The following is a 13774-nucleotide window of genomic DNA, read 5'->3' on the forward strand; positions in this document are numbered from 1 at the left end:
ACAGCAAGAGAAGGAACGAGGCAGAAATACGGCCACCTTGAAATTCGGAACATATCTGGTTCTGGAAGAGAACTCCAACTTTATATGCCCGTTCGAAGCATGTTTTAAAACTATTTGAGATGCATGAAATTTGAGAGAACTCCTGACAATTGAGAGAAGAAAAGAGACCCCAAGATAAGGAGCTCCAAAGCTAGGAGAAAGAAGGCCGAATGAACAAAATTTGAGATAGCCCAGAGCGATAACAACCTGACCACATCACGGTACTTCGCCCACAGAACCTTAAGGATACGGTATAATCATCCGTTCTCTGAAACCCCAGAAAAGAGAAGTCCTGAGGAAGGTGCCACAAAATCAACTGTACAGCACCGAAACGCGTCGACGCACTGTTTCTTTGTTCAGAAGAATCCAGTTAGGGCCGGGTAATACTTTAGATGGGTGTCTCATTTCTCCACTAAAGCGTTACAGTAATTGAACTAGGCCAGGCTCTTTGGATCTTGTTTTATTGAGTGGCTAAGATATCTGGTGAGCCACATATTCACCAAGGGGTTTATTGTAATTACATGTATTTTGCTGTATATATTTTTTCACATATGTTTTAGTTATGTCTCCACTTCCTGCGTGGCGTAATATCATGTATGTGCAACACTGTTGATTTTTATTCCTCCAAGGTATCTTTCACTTGGATTTTAAACTGTTTTGTGAAAATTCTATGAACTTGCTTTGTTTTTATTATGTGATTGATTGAAAAATATTTTTTTAATAAATATAGATTGTTAACGATCCCATTTTCTTTGTGGAATACTATTCTTATAATTGTTCAAATACCCTCTGCACTGTGTGACCTTTTTCCTCTCAAAACAGGGAAGGCCAACATTTATCGTTCAACCTGTAGATCCCAGGGATCCCCCCGTCTGACTTATAAACTCTATACAATATACAGGAGTCTATATAGGTCTACTGTCGACAGCATTTCGACCTCTGGTGATATGAGGTCATTATTAGGAAAGGGCGTAAGCACCTGATATCTAGAAATTTAAAAACATATGTATGAGAATCATGGGAAGGCGAATCTGGGCTTGAAAAGGTAAGTGAGAGTGAAGTATTTCAGCTTGCCCAGGGAGAAGGAGGAAGGAAAGCATGAGTCAATCCAGGAGGGTACTTCCGTCAGGGAGCTATGAAGTGGAAGTCAAGGGCATTTGACTTAGTATTTTAGCATTACTTATATTTCAGAGTAATTATTCAATCTCCCCCTCTTTGCCTAATTCCAATTAACTCAGTGCAACTTGTACTTCACAGTAATTGTAGCCCCATGTTATGGGCCCTTTGATTTGGGTCAATTCAAGCTACAGCCTTGTTTGAATCATTTTAATCAAGCGCCGCTTGTATCTTCCAGTAAGTGATGGCAAGTTCAAAAAATTCACTCTCAGAATGATTATATTTTTGTCATTTTTCTGTCATTTAAATAAAATTTTACTCAAGTTTTCTAATTCATTATGGGATTTTTATTATTTTACATTTCGACTTCATTATTGTCTTAGTACTGCACAAATACTTTACACATTGCCTTTAAGTTGGGGCTGTCTGCTCTGTGCCATAGAATTACTACTCTAGGTAGGTACTTACCCCGCCTTCAGGAAATAACGCAATTTCTTACACACCTGATAACACTACTACCTAAAGTTTCAATGTCGGTCACCTGTATTCTCCTTCGAATACCTTTGTGAAAAAATTTATAAATGTTGGCAAAATTTGGGGAGGATCTAGCATTAAATGCTCAACTGCTTAGAAAGGAAAAACTCTGCCTTCCTCAGCTTCAATATCTCTATTTTTGCTCGTTTCTGCATAATAAAAGTGTTTTAGGCTTTAAGTCGGCTTGTAGTAATTTTTCTTCCTCAGGACACCAATCTAAAGGTTGCACAGGCCAAGATGAATAGAACGGGTGCCTTGCTCATGAGCCGCGAAATTCTCCTGATGCTGGAGCCAATTTAACCTCAGGAACAACAGAAGGTTCCTCATCCACCATCTGGGAAGTGGCACTAACTGGATGCATGAGGCCAAGAAGGCGCAAGATCTGCAGAACTGAGGTCAGACTGAGTTAGAAATCTCAGAATCACCTATCAAATATCTGCAACCCTCTGTGGGGAAAAATTACTTCTTGTGGGACTTGTCCAGTAGCCGCCCTATGAAGGTCAGCCCCTGCCTAAGAGAGAGGTGAGACTTTTGGCTGCGGACAGTAAAGCCATAGTCATCGAGGGTGTCCGCTGAAGGTGGTCACTGAACAGTGCTGGTGACTCCAATTTCACTAGCCAGTCATACAAGTATAGAAATACATGGACTCCTAACCATCGTAGTGAAACAAACACAACTGCCTGCACTTTCCTAAAGACGTGTGACGTACTTGTCAGTTTCAACAGTAGATGCATGTACTGGAGTAACATCTGAGTAGGAAGAAAGACTGCAAGATAAAAAAAGGCAACTTGGAGACGCCAATCTCCATCCCTCAAGGCTATTAAGACTTGCCCAAAGTACAGCATCTGAGACTTGTCCTTCCAAACGAAAATTTCAGAAGACTTCTTTGGTACCAAGATATAAAGGGACTACAACACTGAACCTCTTTCTTCCTTAGGCACCATCTCAATGGACCCTTTTTGTTCAGCAGGGCAAGGACTTCCACCCCAAAATTGAGGTGCTTCTTCGAGCTCTTTTTCTGGTGATCACATGAAATAAACAACTGCACTGTCAATCCAACCCTACAAAGAGCAAATTTAGATGCCCTGACATGCAATACATTTATTGAAATTGTTGAACACATACATATACACAGCGGCAGCAGCAAATACCATGGTACTGAATTACAACCTAATTTATATACTCGTGTGGTACAAAATACGTTGCTTTTATTTCAAGATTGAGATGAAAAAAGTTAATGAATGGAAGATAACCTAACAGTACATCACCAGAAAAGCTACTCATGCCAAGAGCCTCTTGCAACCTTTCTACAAAGAAAAGGCTGCTACACAAACATACCCAATCAGGGCAAAATGAAACACACCTGCTACACAGGCAACCCAAATCAGTGCAAACAAAACCCCACATGCTGCACAAGACTACAGCACACCAAAACTAAATGCTACAATGACATGCACCCAATCCCAACAGCTACACAGATACCGGAGTAATGTAAACCAAATCCCAGCTGCTACACAAGAATACTGCACACCCAATGCAAGCTGCAATACAGCCATGTGAGACTTCACCTAATCCTAGCAGCTACACAGATACCAAATTAGAACAAACCAAAACCCAGCTGCTACACAAGACTACTGCACACCCAAAACCAGCTGCTATACAGTCATGCGAGACTTCCCCCTAATCCAAGCTGCTACACAAATACCAGAGTAATACAAACCAAAACCTAGCTATTACACAGCACTTCTGCGTACCCTATGCAAACTGCTATACAGCCATGCGAGACTTCACCTAATCCCAGTTGCTACACAGAATGCAAAGCAAAACCAAGCTGTTACACAAGACTACTGCACACCTAAAACCTGTTGCTATACAGCCATGCGAGACTTCACCACCTAATCGAAGCTGCTACAGATACCAGAGAAATGTAAAGCAAACCCCAGCTGTTACACAAGACTACTGCACAGCCAAAACCATTTGTATACAGTCATGCAAGACTTCACCTAATCCCTGCTGCTACACAGATTCCGGAGCAATGTAAAGCAACCCCCAGCTTTTACACAAGACTACTGCACACCCAAAACCAGTTGTATACAGCCATGCGAGACTTCACCTAATCCCTGCTGCTACACAGATACCAGAGCAATGTAAAGCAACCCCCAGCTTTTACACAAGGCTACTGCACAGCCAAAACCAGCTGCTGTACAGCCATGCGAGACGTCACCTAGTCCCTGCTGCTACAGATACCTGGATCCTGTGGAGTCTGGAGGATCTGGATCTCAATGATATGGCTTACAGGTCGGCCATATCTCCCGGTCACCTGCCGGTGGAAGGTCTGACGGTAAGGCAACATCCACCAGTCTGCAAACTTTTGAGAGGTATCAGACTATCTCTTTCCCTTAAATCAAGGGCTTCTGCTATGTGCGGTGTCAACTGTGTTCTTAACCTCTTCCTGTCATGGGCTCATAATAAATATCTGAGCAGGGCGTAATTATCTGGTAAATTGCCTATGTTACTGTACATGGTGTCTTGCAGACACGTGTCTAATATCAGAGCATTGGAGCTCACAGGCAGAATGTACACCCCAGACGGGGTCACCTTCACCATATCTAGGCCTACTAAAATGCAAACTAGAGTGATCTCTGACCCGGTCTTTGCAGACTATCCTAAATTGAACGTGGTGGGATGCATGTAGGTCTATGGGGAGGCTACTGAGGAATTTGCCCCATGGGAGAAGAGCAACTTCTGATTGCCTTAAGGAAATCTTTCAAAGCAGTTTCATTAACCACCATAGCGAGATGGGTTTGCTGGGTCATGCAGAAGGCAGGCATTGACATTAACAAATTCGGGGCTCACTCAGCAAGATGAGCAATGGCGTCTAAGTCATTATGGGTTGAGATGAGACTGGAGGACATTATGATGATGGGATATGCCAGTGGCAATTTTGCTCATTGTAGAGTTAGTAAAACACATCTTATAATATGTTCAAGCATGTTGTAGAGATATTAATGATGGACGCTTCAGGTTTAAAGAGTAGTGTCTGATCACAGCAGGATGGTGGGCAATCACCGGACACTCCAGCTTGTAGTGACTGTAGAGGTCAAACAGCCATAGGCGAGGAGCTCCTCTCCCAATCAGTCAGACATTTGTAACAATATCCAGGTAATATTGAGAGGAACAGCTTAAAATTGGGTTTCTGGGAGTTGGGACTGTGTATATACTAGTTGTGGGTATGTCGCACTGTTATATAGTTAACGTGGAATATTGGCTCATTAAGCTGGTCCCTTCTTCCTCTTCAGTGGACCTGCTGTCCAACATTATTTATCAAGAACATAGCTAATATTGTACAGCCGGCCCATGTATAGATTAACTGTCATAGCTTCACCTCTGGGCCAGCGCCAGCTACATTGTAATTAGTAGCTGTGACTTCACTTTAAATAAAAATCCTTTCAGTAGTTTGCCAATCTAAGCTCCCTTTAATTACTAAGATCATGGGAGCTATTTTGTATGAACAACTGCTGAAACTCCTGGAGATACATTGCGTCACGGATACCAACCAGCTGCGATAAAGGGTGGTGCATGGGGTGGCCCTGCTAGAGATCACTGACTGGCTGATGAGCCTGAGATTTGCGGCTGACAGGAGTATTTCGTCAGCTGCTAGATGTGCAGCTTCTCAGGGTTCAGCACTTGTCCCACCTTTGTTCATTCAGCCTGTATAAGGAACCGTTGGCTGGGTTACATGGCTATAAATTTCGAGATGTATACAGACTATACCCAGTTCAAGGAAAGGAGGGTTCAACTGCAGGCTGCCAGGTGAATATTCAGGGGTGGGTGAGATTAAAGCAAGCAAACCCTAAGGGGGGGGGGCAAGGATGTGGTTGTATACACAGGGAAAACCACTTTTGTGTCTTTTGCATCAGCCTCCTGGATCCAGTCCTTTTTCTATTCTCTTTTTGGGAAGATGATGGAGTCTAGGTAAATTGTGATTTATCTATGAGAAAAATGAATAAGCACGTTGTTGGAGCCAACAATTATCACCTTCAGCTAGAACTAGAAGAGCAAATAACTCCTCTTCGGTAACACTCTAACAGATTCCTCGCCTTTTAGACTATTACCCAGGCACCAGACTAATTCCATAAACTTTTAATAGCAGTGCTCCTGTGCTCTGCTAGGTGGCACCTTGCAGCTCTGCACTGACTTCGTTCTGCCAATTAAGTGAAGGAACGGAGCAGCATACAAGTGCCACCCCAGCGTGCTGACATCAGTTCTTTTTTTTCTGCACCTTTGAACGTGGGTTGGGAGCTCTGCTCCCAATTCAGTCAGTCTTACGATTAATCTCTGCAAATTAAATCTAGTATGTAAGGAAACAATGTCGGTTGTCCACACCTACAACTAAAGGTTTCAAACCATGCAGTGACTGAAGAAAACAGAGGTCGAAAATGGATCCACACAAGGTGCGTGTTTGGGCTCGAGGCACGACCAAGTCATGCAAGGAGTGTGCTCTCATGTACCCGAACGTGATCCAAGCCTGTTAACTGAAACGGTACGTTGCCACACACTGGAAGAAGTCACAGATCTCATGTAAGACCCACTCTAGTCTAAGTCCAGGGCGTGGTCCCCCTTCTGCTCGGGGCAGCTCCTGTGAGAAGTCTTGTTTGTAGTCAAAGTTCCACTGTGTGTTAAAGCCCAAGTGGAAACAGCAAAGTGAAGTCGGACTCAACCCCATCTCGCCACTCTCTATCAATAGAGAAGTCGTGAGGGCATCAAGGTGCCACCCGATCTTGCTCCTGGTTTTCAACTTGAGAGCCAATTCCGCGGTTTATTCCAATGAGCCCCAAGTTCCCTGGACCATCAGCGACACCACAGCAGGTTGAGGCATTTAAGGAGGCCATGCTGTGTATTTTTTTGCACTCTTGCTGGTCCGTCTGGTGCGTTTTCAGTCCACTAAGATACACACGGGATCCTTGGCTCTTTGGGAATATTCTGCAGATGAGGAATCTGAGGTTTGACGTATCCATCCGAAACATCGTGCACTCTATGGATACCCAATACCCAAATAGCTGTGTGCATGGGCATCTTTTTGTTGACATGTAATTACAATTCCTTGAATGTATGTTGCACAGACTTAGTCACTGCAAGTTTGTGATATACACGTAAATTAGGCACCATGGTCTACATCTTTCCAGAAACGGTACAACATTAATGACAGCTTGGTAGTGGTTGCACAAAATAAGATCTTTATCATGGCCCATAAAGACATTCAGCCATCTAAGCTACTGTATTTAAAAAAACTTGAAGGGTCTGAACTGCACACTGAACTAGACTTTAGAATGCAATACAAGCTCATGTACGAGGTATTTATGAACATAATACCGAGCAACCTATTGCAGTTTAAATTATATAAAGTGACATAGTATCTACAAAAGGCCTTTTGAAGTAACATAACACATTTTTCTCAATGAAGAAGGGGTAACTGCACTGTGCATTTGGCTCTAGGCTTGCCCGGAGGAGGAATGTAGTTAGTGTGTTATTGCCCACTTCTATGGATCGAACACCTTGCCTAAGCAATATTCACAATTGAAATGCAAACGTTCCTTACTACTTGACAAAACTTTAGTATTGTTCTTATAAAAAAGAAAGTGAACGAGAGGACCAATCTGTAGGAGCTAAAAAGCAAAATGGAGAGAAGTGCTCTAAACGTCTTACCTCTATTGTGGGGTCGTATTCATCTACAAAGTGGTTTTGAATGAGTTGAATGGTCAGAGCGCTCTTCCCAACACCACCTGCTCCCACCACCACCAGCTTGTACTCCGTCATCTTCGAAGGCTGCCTTCGGGATCACTCTGCAGGAAGAGACACATCAGTCAGAAAAGTTTACAGATGCAGCAACATCACTGGTATATGGCAAGGCTTAATGAGAGGCAGTAGCAGATAAAATGCTCCAAATAAGGCAACCCGACTTCTGAAACACCACAATCCTATAGTAGATACGCTCCTCAGAACAGTTCCTACACCACACACCTGAACCACTATTCTTCAGCACTAGTTACACTCTGAATGCCTGTAGCAATCAATCAGAGCCCAGATAATCTTTATGTTGTGTCACAATATAATGTAGTAGCGAGGCATATTTGTATGGCAGCAGCTGCACCAAGGATGGTGGATGGGCATGGTCAATGGATGAAATATTAGATTTACAAATGTCACTCTTCATTGCATTGCCGCTGCACTAGAGTGGATTCCCAAATAACACAAACTAAGATGGTTTACTGCTTAGTCTACATAGGAGGCGTCAAGACTAGGAAACAATGCTTGCGCATAAGAAACATGTGATCTTCTGCTGGCAACCAGAGAAGCATTTGCAGAAGGCATTTGGGCTGGCTCAAGGTGCTGCCCCACATGTAAAAGGCACAACTTGCTCCTAGAAAGCTACCATGCCTCAGGTGAGACTGCACACAACCCCTCGGGGAACAGCCAAGAAAATCTGTTGCTACTTAGATACAGTTAAAACTGGATGCAACAACACACTGGAGGATACAGCACACTAATATTCGAGAAAAGGAGGTACCCCTGTAATATATGACAGGGAGGGGGATATTCACATCAGCAAAACTAGAGTCCCTGTTAGGACCGTGGCAGGCTAGAATGGCTGAACTCAACAATACTCGAAGGGGTCAGAGATAGGAGGATAATTATCCCTATCTTGTTAACTAATAAAGCATGTACAAGCAAGGTAAGTTGGACAGATACACAAACTTATTTGAAAATATACTCAGAAGGACAGTTTTTGTTGATTACAAAAATAATCATAACATTTATTTAACACCTCCCAGCATGGGTTACATTCTAAAACATAATAAAAACATATTAAGATAAAAACCACCTGCGGTGGTGAAGCAATAAGTCTATCTTTAGTCAAAAGTAAACAAAACAGTCGACGCAGAGTTTCGGTGCTTTCTACATCTTCACACCTTCTTCAGGACATTTGTAACTTTTTGACTCAGTATCTATGAAGTTAAAACAATGCATTTTATTCTATAAAGAAATTTTTGAGAAAAAATACAACATTGTAATCGCCCTGCCTTCCTACAGCTTGTACATGGCTACTGTCTCAATTTCATACATCATAGACAACCCCTTATTCTATAAATGCACATCTCGACATAGAGCAAAGAGAAAAAAAAAAAACAATTATAAAGTTGTAATACAACCTATGTTGCAATTGTTATTAGACTTAAAGAAGTATTTCATTTATATCATATGACTAGGCTCCCTGATTACTACACATGTATAGATAGTTAAGTCATACCTGATTTCATATAGGAAAGGATTTAAATTGCTTTCCGTTTGGATTTGAACTTCTTATGCGAATGATAATTCTCAGGCTGTTTCGAAACAAAGATAGAATACTTCTTTAACGATCTATTTTGTTTTACATTGACAGATTTTGTATACAGTTATGGCCTTTGTCCAATTAATTACCTTCAATAACAATGGAATAAGCCTCTATCTGCACGGAGGGGCCACCGTCAAATAGCAGGAATACGCACTCGGTTTCTTGGGATCTAAGAATATCATATAAATCTTGATTTACCAAATATGTTTACATAAAGGCTGTTGTCTAATTTATAACCGTGTGGTACCCAAGCCTACTAACCTGTTTATAATGTTAAGTAGATCTTGAAGATATGGTGATGCTCTCTTTGTCCAAGTCTTCACCTTTATTGATTTGATGTACGAATCTGTACATAGGCAAAAAAAATACTAAACTCAGAATCTTACGGCCGCTGTGTTATTTTGTTCTAGACTAACATTCTGAGTCTCAGATATAATAAATCAGAACGGTATTTTGGGTCGCTATATGGCTAGTGCTCGAAATGTCGGCACGTGTTTAATGGCGTGATTAATCTAGTCATAGAAACCGATATCTAGATTTGGACCTATCGCAGGATAAGTTTAAGATATGGCCCCTAATGGTTTTTTTTTTTTGCAAGACCTTTATTGGAAATACGCTCACATACACAGCAATTTGCCTACAACCCATATAGGGCCGGCTGCTAATATTTTAACAGTGTAGATCTGCAAGCATATATTGAGGAGAACAGGCAGGGACTAGCCAAGTCTGTAGAGGGCAACAAATGTCCACAGTCCAGATAGAAATGAGCCTCCACAAGTGTTCCCCACTTAATCCCTGTAGGTCTTATTTTGCATTGTTTTTCAAGAACAGTAACAAACCCCCCACCCCCAACCCAACAATCCCGGTCTCAGGTCATATGAAAGTGCGTAGTAGTAGTGCAGAAGTTAAAAATCGTGCAAAAGGTACGCACGAGTCCGCTAACAAGCAGATATGTGGCGTCATCACAAAGGCACGAGGCATCCCATGCCACTAGTCGTTGCGCAGGATCAGGAAAGAGTCTAAACCCAAATCACCCCCCAGGAGCTACATTCACAGCAAATCAAGACATCCCACTTCGACATGCACCAATCAAACAGGCATACAGGCTAATCCTCAGACACACCGTCCACAGGCAAGAGTCCCCCATCCCCATCGTCAGAGCTGTCAGTATCTTCCAACCCAAGCATGTAGGCAGTATACGAGGCCCAAATATCCCGGGGCCGGGACTTCTCCGGTAGAGCTTCGGCATAACATGTTAACTGGTCCCTGCAATAGGCCATGTCCTTCAACCACAACTGCACAGCAGGCGCCCTCCTACCTCCCCAACCCACAGCCACTCTCCGCTTAGCAAGCTGTAATGCCAGCACAATCAGTTTCCGCTCTTTACTCGGCACTCCGGATGCAATCCCTAGTAAACACAGGCGCATATCCATCGGCACCTCCGTGGCCGCCATCTTAGTGAGGGCGTCCGTCACAGCCAGCCAAAAATCATACACCTTAGGACAACCCCACGCTAAGTGCACAAAGTCTGCATCGTCTGCTCCGCACCGAACACAATTCGCAGTATCTCTAAGGCCGTACCGAACCAGTTGTTTGGGAGTGTAATACCACTGATGGATAAATTTAAAATGAAGCAAGCGAAAATTGCCGTTTGCCTCGTAACCCCCGGTCATGGAGCAAGATTCGGTCCATTCCTCGTCCGTCAGAGGTTCGGGTAAGTCCCTGTCCCACCTGGCCCTGGCAAGCAACGCCCCCCCCCCCTTCATCTTCCTGAGCAGCTCGGTACAATCTGGAGAGCAACTTGACCCTGTCCGTCGTGTTATAGAGTAGTTGCAAAGCGCTCAACGTCGGGGGTTCTTCCGGGAAGGTAGGGTACAAGGAGCGCACGGCCGCACGGAGCCGAACATAAAGGAAAGTAGCCATGACCTCATTGGTGGACTGGTCCGCCATTGTGCGTAGAGGAAGGAACTTTGCCCCCGGGAAGAGAGCCCCCATAGTGTGGAGTCCGGCCCCCTGGAGAACCTGTAGACCACCAATTTCACTCGACACCGAAATATCGGAATGGTACAGCAACGGCATAGCGGGAGCATAGAGCGGCAGTCTGTCGGCTCTCCTGCCAAGTTCATGCCACGCTGCCGCCGTGGACCGGACAGTATCCACCTCTCCTTTCTCAAACACCGAGTGGGTATTACCCATCATGGCTCTCAACGGAAACGGCAGAACGGCACTGGCTTCAAGCGCTACATGGGGGGTATACGGGGGGGCAGATATCCAATAGGCAGCAAAATGCGCCTGTGCACAGAGGTAGTACAATTTCATATCCGGTACAGCATAACCGCCAAGAGCATAGGGCTTAGTCAGCACCTCCCACGTCACCCTAGGCTTCTTACCCGCCCAGACCAGGGAGATCAGCAAAGAGCGCAATTGTGCAAAAAAGTGAGAAGTCAGACGGATCGGAATGTTAACAAAAAGATACAGAAATTTCGGTAAGACAACCATTTTGATTAAAGACACACGATCCGCAAGGGTGAGAGGAAGCTTGATCCATCGGGCCACTTGGTCCTCCAGCTTGGATACAGCCACCCCATAGATGGCTCTGATAACCTCCTGACTGTCCCGGTGGACTTGGATCCCAAGATACCGCACCGAGTCCTCGGCCCATTCCAGAGGGAATTCCAGGGGGAATGGCACGGTTATATCCGTGAGCGGTAGCAGGACAGATTTATCCCAGTTAATAGTTAATCCGGAATGGCGCCCAAATCGAATGAATTCCCGAAGGACAGGCTCTAGATGTAGGGCAGGCTCACGCACATAAAGCACCATATCGTCAGCATACATAGAGACAGCCAACGAGCGAAGGGGAAACTTCAAGGCCGCCGCAGCATACCTCTGCCTCAGTACGCAAGCCAATGGCTCCATAACCAGTGCAAACAGTAGAGGGGAGAGAGGGCAGCCCTGTCGGGTACCCCTCCTCACCGGGAACGAGTTGGAGACATGGCCGTTAACACGCACCCGTGCCATAGGGTCGGTATATAGAAGAGTCACCAGCGACGTGAAAAAAAAGGGAACACCCATACGATGTAAGACAGCTATCATGTACCGCCATGCCACTGAGTCAAACGCTTTTGCAGCATCTAACAACACCGCCACGGCGGCCAGGTCCGGTTTGAGGAGATGCAACACAGCGAAAAGGGCCCTGAGGTTGTGGGTGGTCGAGCGAAGCGGTATAAACCCCGACTGGTCCGGTAAAACCATCACCGGGAGCAGTAGCCGCAGCCGGGTGGCCAGCACCTTAGCTATAATTTTAATGTCAGTATTCATGAGCGAGAGGGGGCGATAGGACTCACAGCGGTCCGGGGGTTTCCCAGGTTTCGGTAACGCAACCAACAAGGCCTCCCTCATTGTGGACGGGAAACGGCCCCTTTCCACAGATTCCTCCAGTACCATCGCCAAATGCGGGAGCAGAACATCAACGTATTCCTTGTAGAATTCAGCCGGCAAGCCGTCTGTGCCAGCAGCCTTCCCATTAGGTAGAGCTGCAATTGCCTCCCGCATCTCCTCCTCGGTGATGTGATGCATCAAGAATTCCTGCTGCCCCCTCGAGAGCCATACCAAAGCTATGTCAGCAAAGTAGTCAGCGATTTCGGCCTCCGACGCCGTCTCAGTGTACCCATACATGCCTTCATAGTATCTGGTAAAGCAGTTTAAGATGCCAGGAGTGTCAGTGACGACCACTCCGTCCTCCACAATCTCCTGAACAGAGCAATGCTTGGCCCACGGCTGCCGTATGCGGTCCGCCAGCCCCCTACCCGGTCTGCCCCCCTCGCCATAGTAGCGCGCCCTGGTGTGCTTGGACAAGAATTTAACCTCTTGATCAGCCAATTCATTATATTCAGTCACTTTCGACCGAATATCGGCCAGAAGGGCATCCCCAGGACATTCCTCCAAACGCCTTTCCAACCCCGTCAACTCCCTCTCCAACCAGGACATGGAGTCAAGTAAAGACGCGAGTACCCCAGAGCGCAGGCCTATACATGCCCCTCGAATAGTCACCTTGAAGGCCTCCCATACCGTACATGCATCGTCAACCGAGCCGACATTTTTGTCAAAAAACTCCGCGATAATCGTCCTGAGCCTCTCACGGAGCACTTGATCAGTCAGAGTACCCGGCGATAATCGCCAAGTGAACGGAGCAGGTGTGCACAGTGGCATTTGCAATAGCATGCGGACCGGTGCGTGATCAGACAGCGTACGTGGCATATGAGCGACATCCAACACCCATCCACTCACATCTCGAGTCACCAGCCAATAGTCTAGACGCGACCAAGTGTCATGGGCAGAAGTATAGCAAGTACCCTCTTTCTTCCCAGGGTGTTTCATACGCCACACGTCAACCAGTCCCAACTAATGCATACCCCCTAGAATCTCAGCAGTCGCCCTCTTTCGCACCCATGGTCTGTCCTGCTTCCTGTCCAGCTCCTTATCCAGGATCACATTGAAATCACCCCCGCAAATCACAGCCGACTGAGGCAAAATATGTAACTTATTCCAGAGCGTAACATAGAAATCGGGGTCATCGATATTAGGTCCATACACATTCACGAGCGTAACCGGTGAGCCGCACAGGGTACCATGTACAACTATATAGCGTCCATCCACATCAACTTCTTCATGTTGAACAAGAAAAGG

General features: G+C 45.2%; 1 protein-coding gene across 1 annotated transcript in view; it reads right to left on the minus strand.

Annotated features, from left to right (window-relative positions):
- Positions 1 to 13774, minus strand: part of HRAS (HRas proto-oncogene, GTPase) — a 272103-nt gene that overhangs the window by 83231 nt on the left and 175098 nt on the right. The window contains exon 2 of the mRNA XM_086957809.1: positions 7396 to 7532. Coding sequence (XP_086813935.1) covers positions 7396 to 7506 — 111 coding nt within the window. The 5' untranslated portion in view covers positions 7507 to 7532. The remainder of the gene's footprint in view (positions 1 to 7395; positions 7533 to 13774) is intronic.

This window comes from Lissotriton vulgaris, chromosome 2_1 (assembly GCF_964263255.1).
Source record: "Lissotriton vulgaris chromosome 2_1, aLisVul1.2, whole genome shotgun sequence".
Classification (NCBI taxonomy): domain Eukaryota; kingdom Metazoa; phylum Chordata; class Amphibia; order Caudata; family Salamandridae; genus Lissotriton; species Lissotriton vulgaris.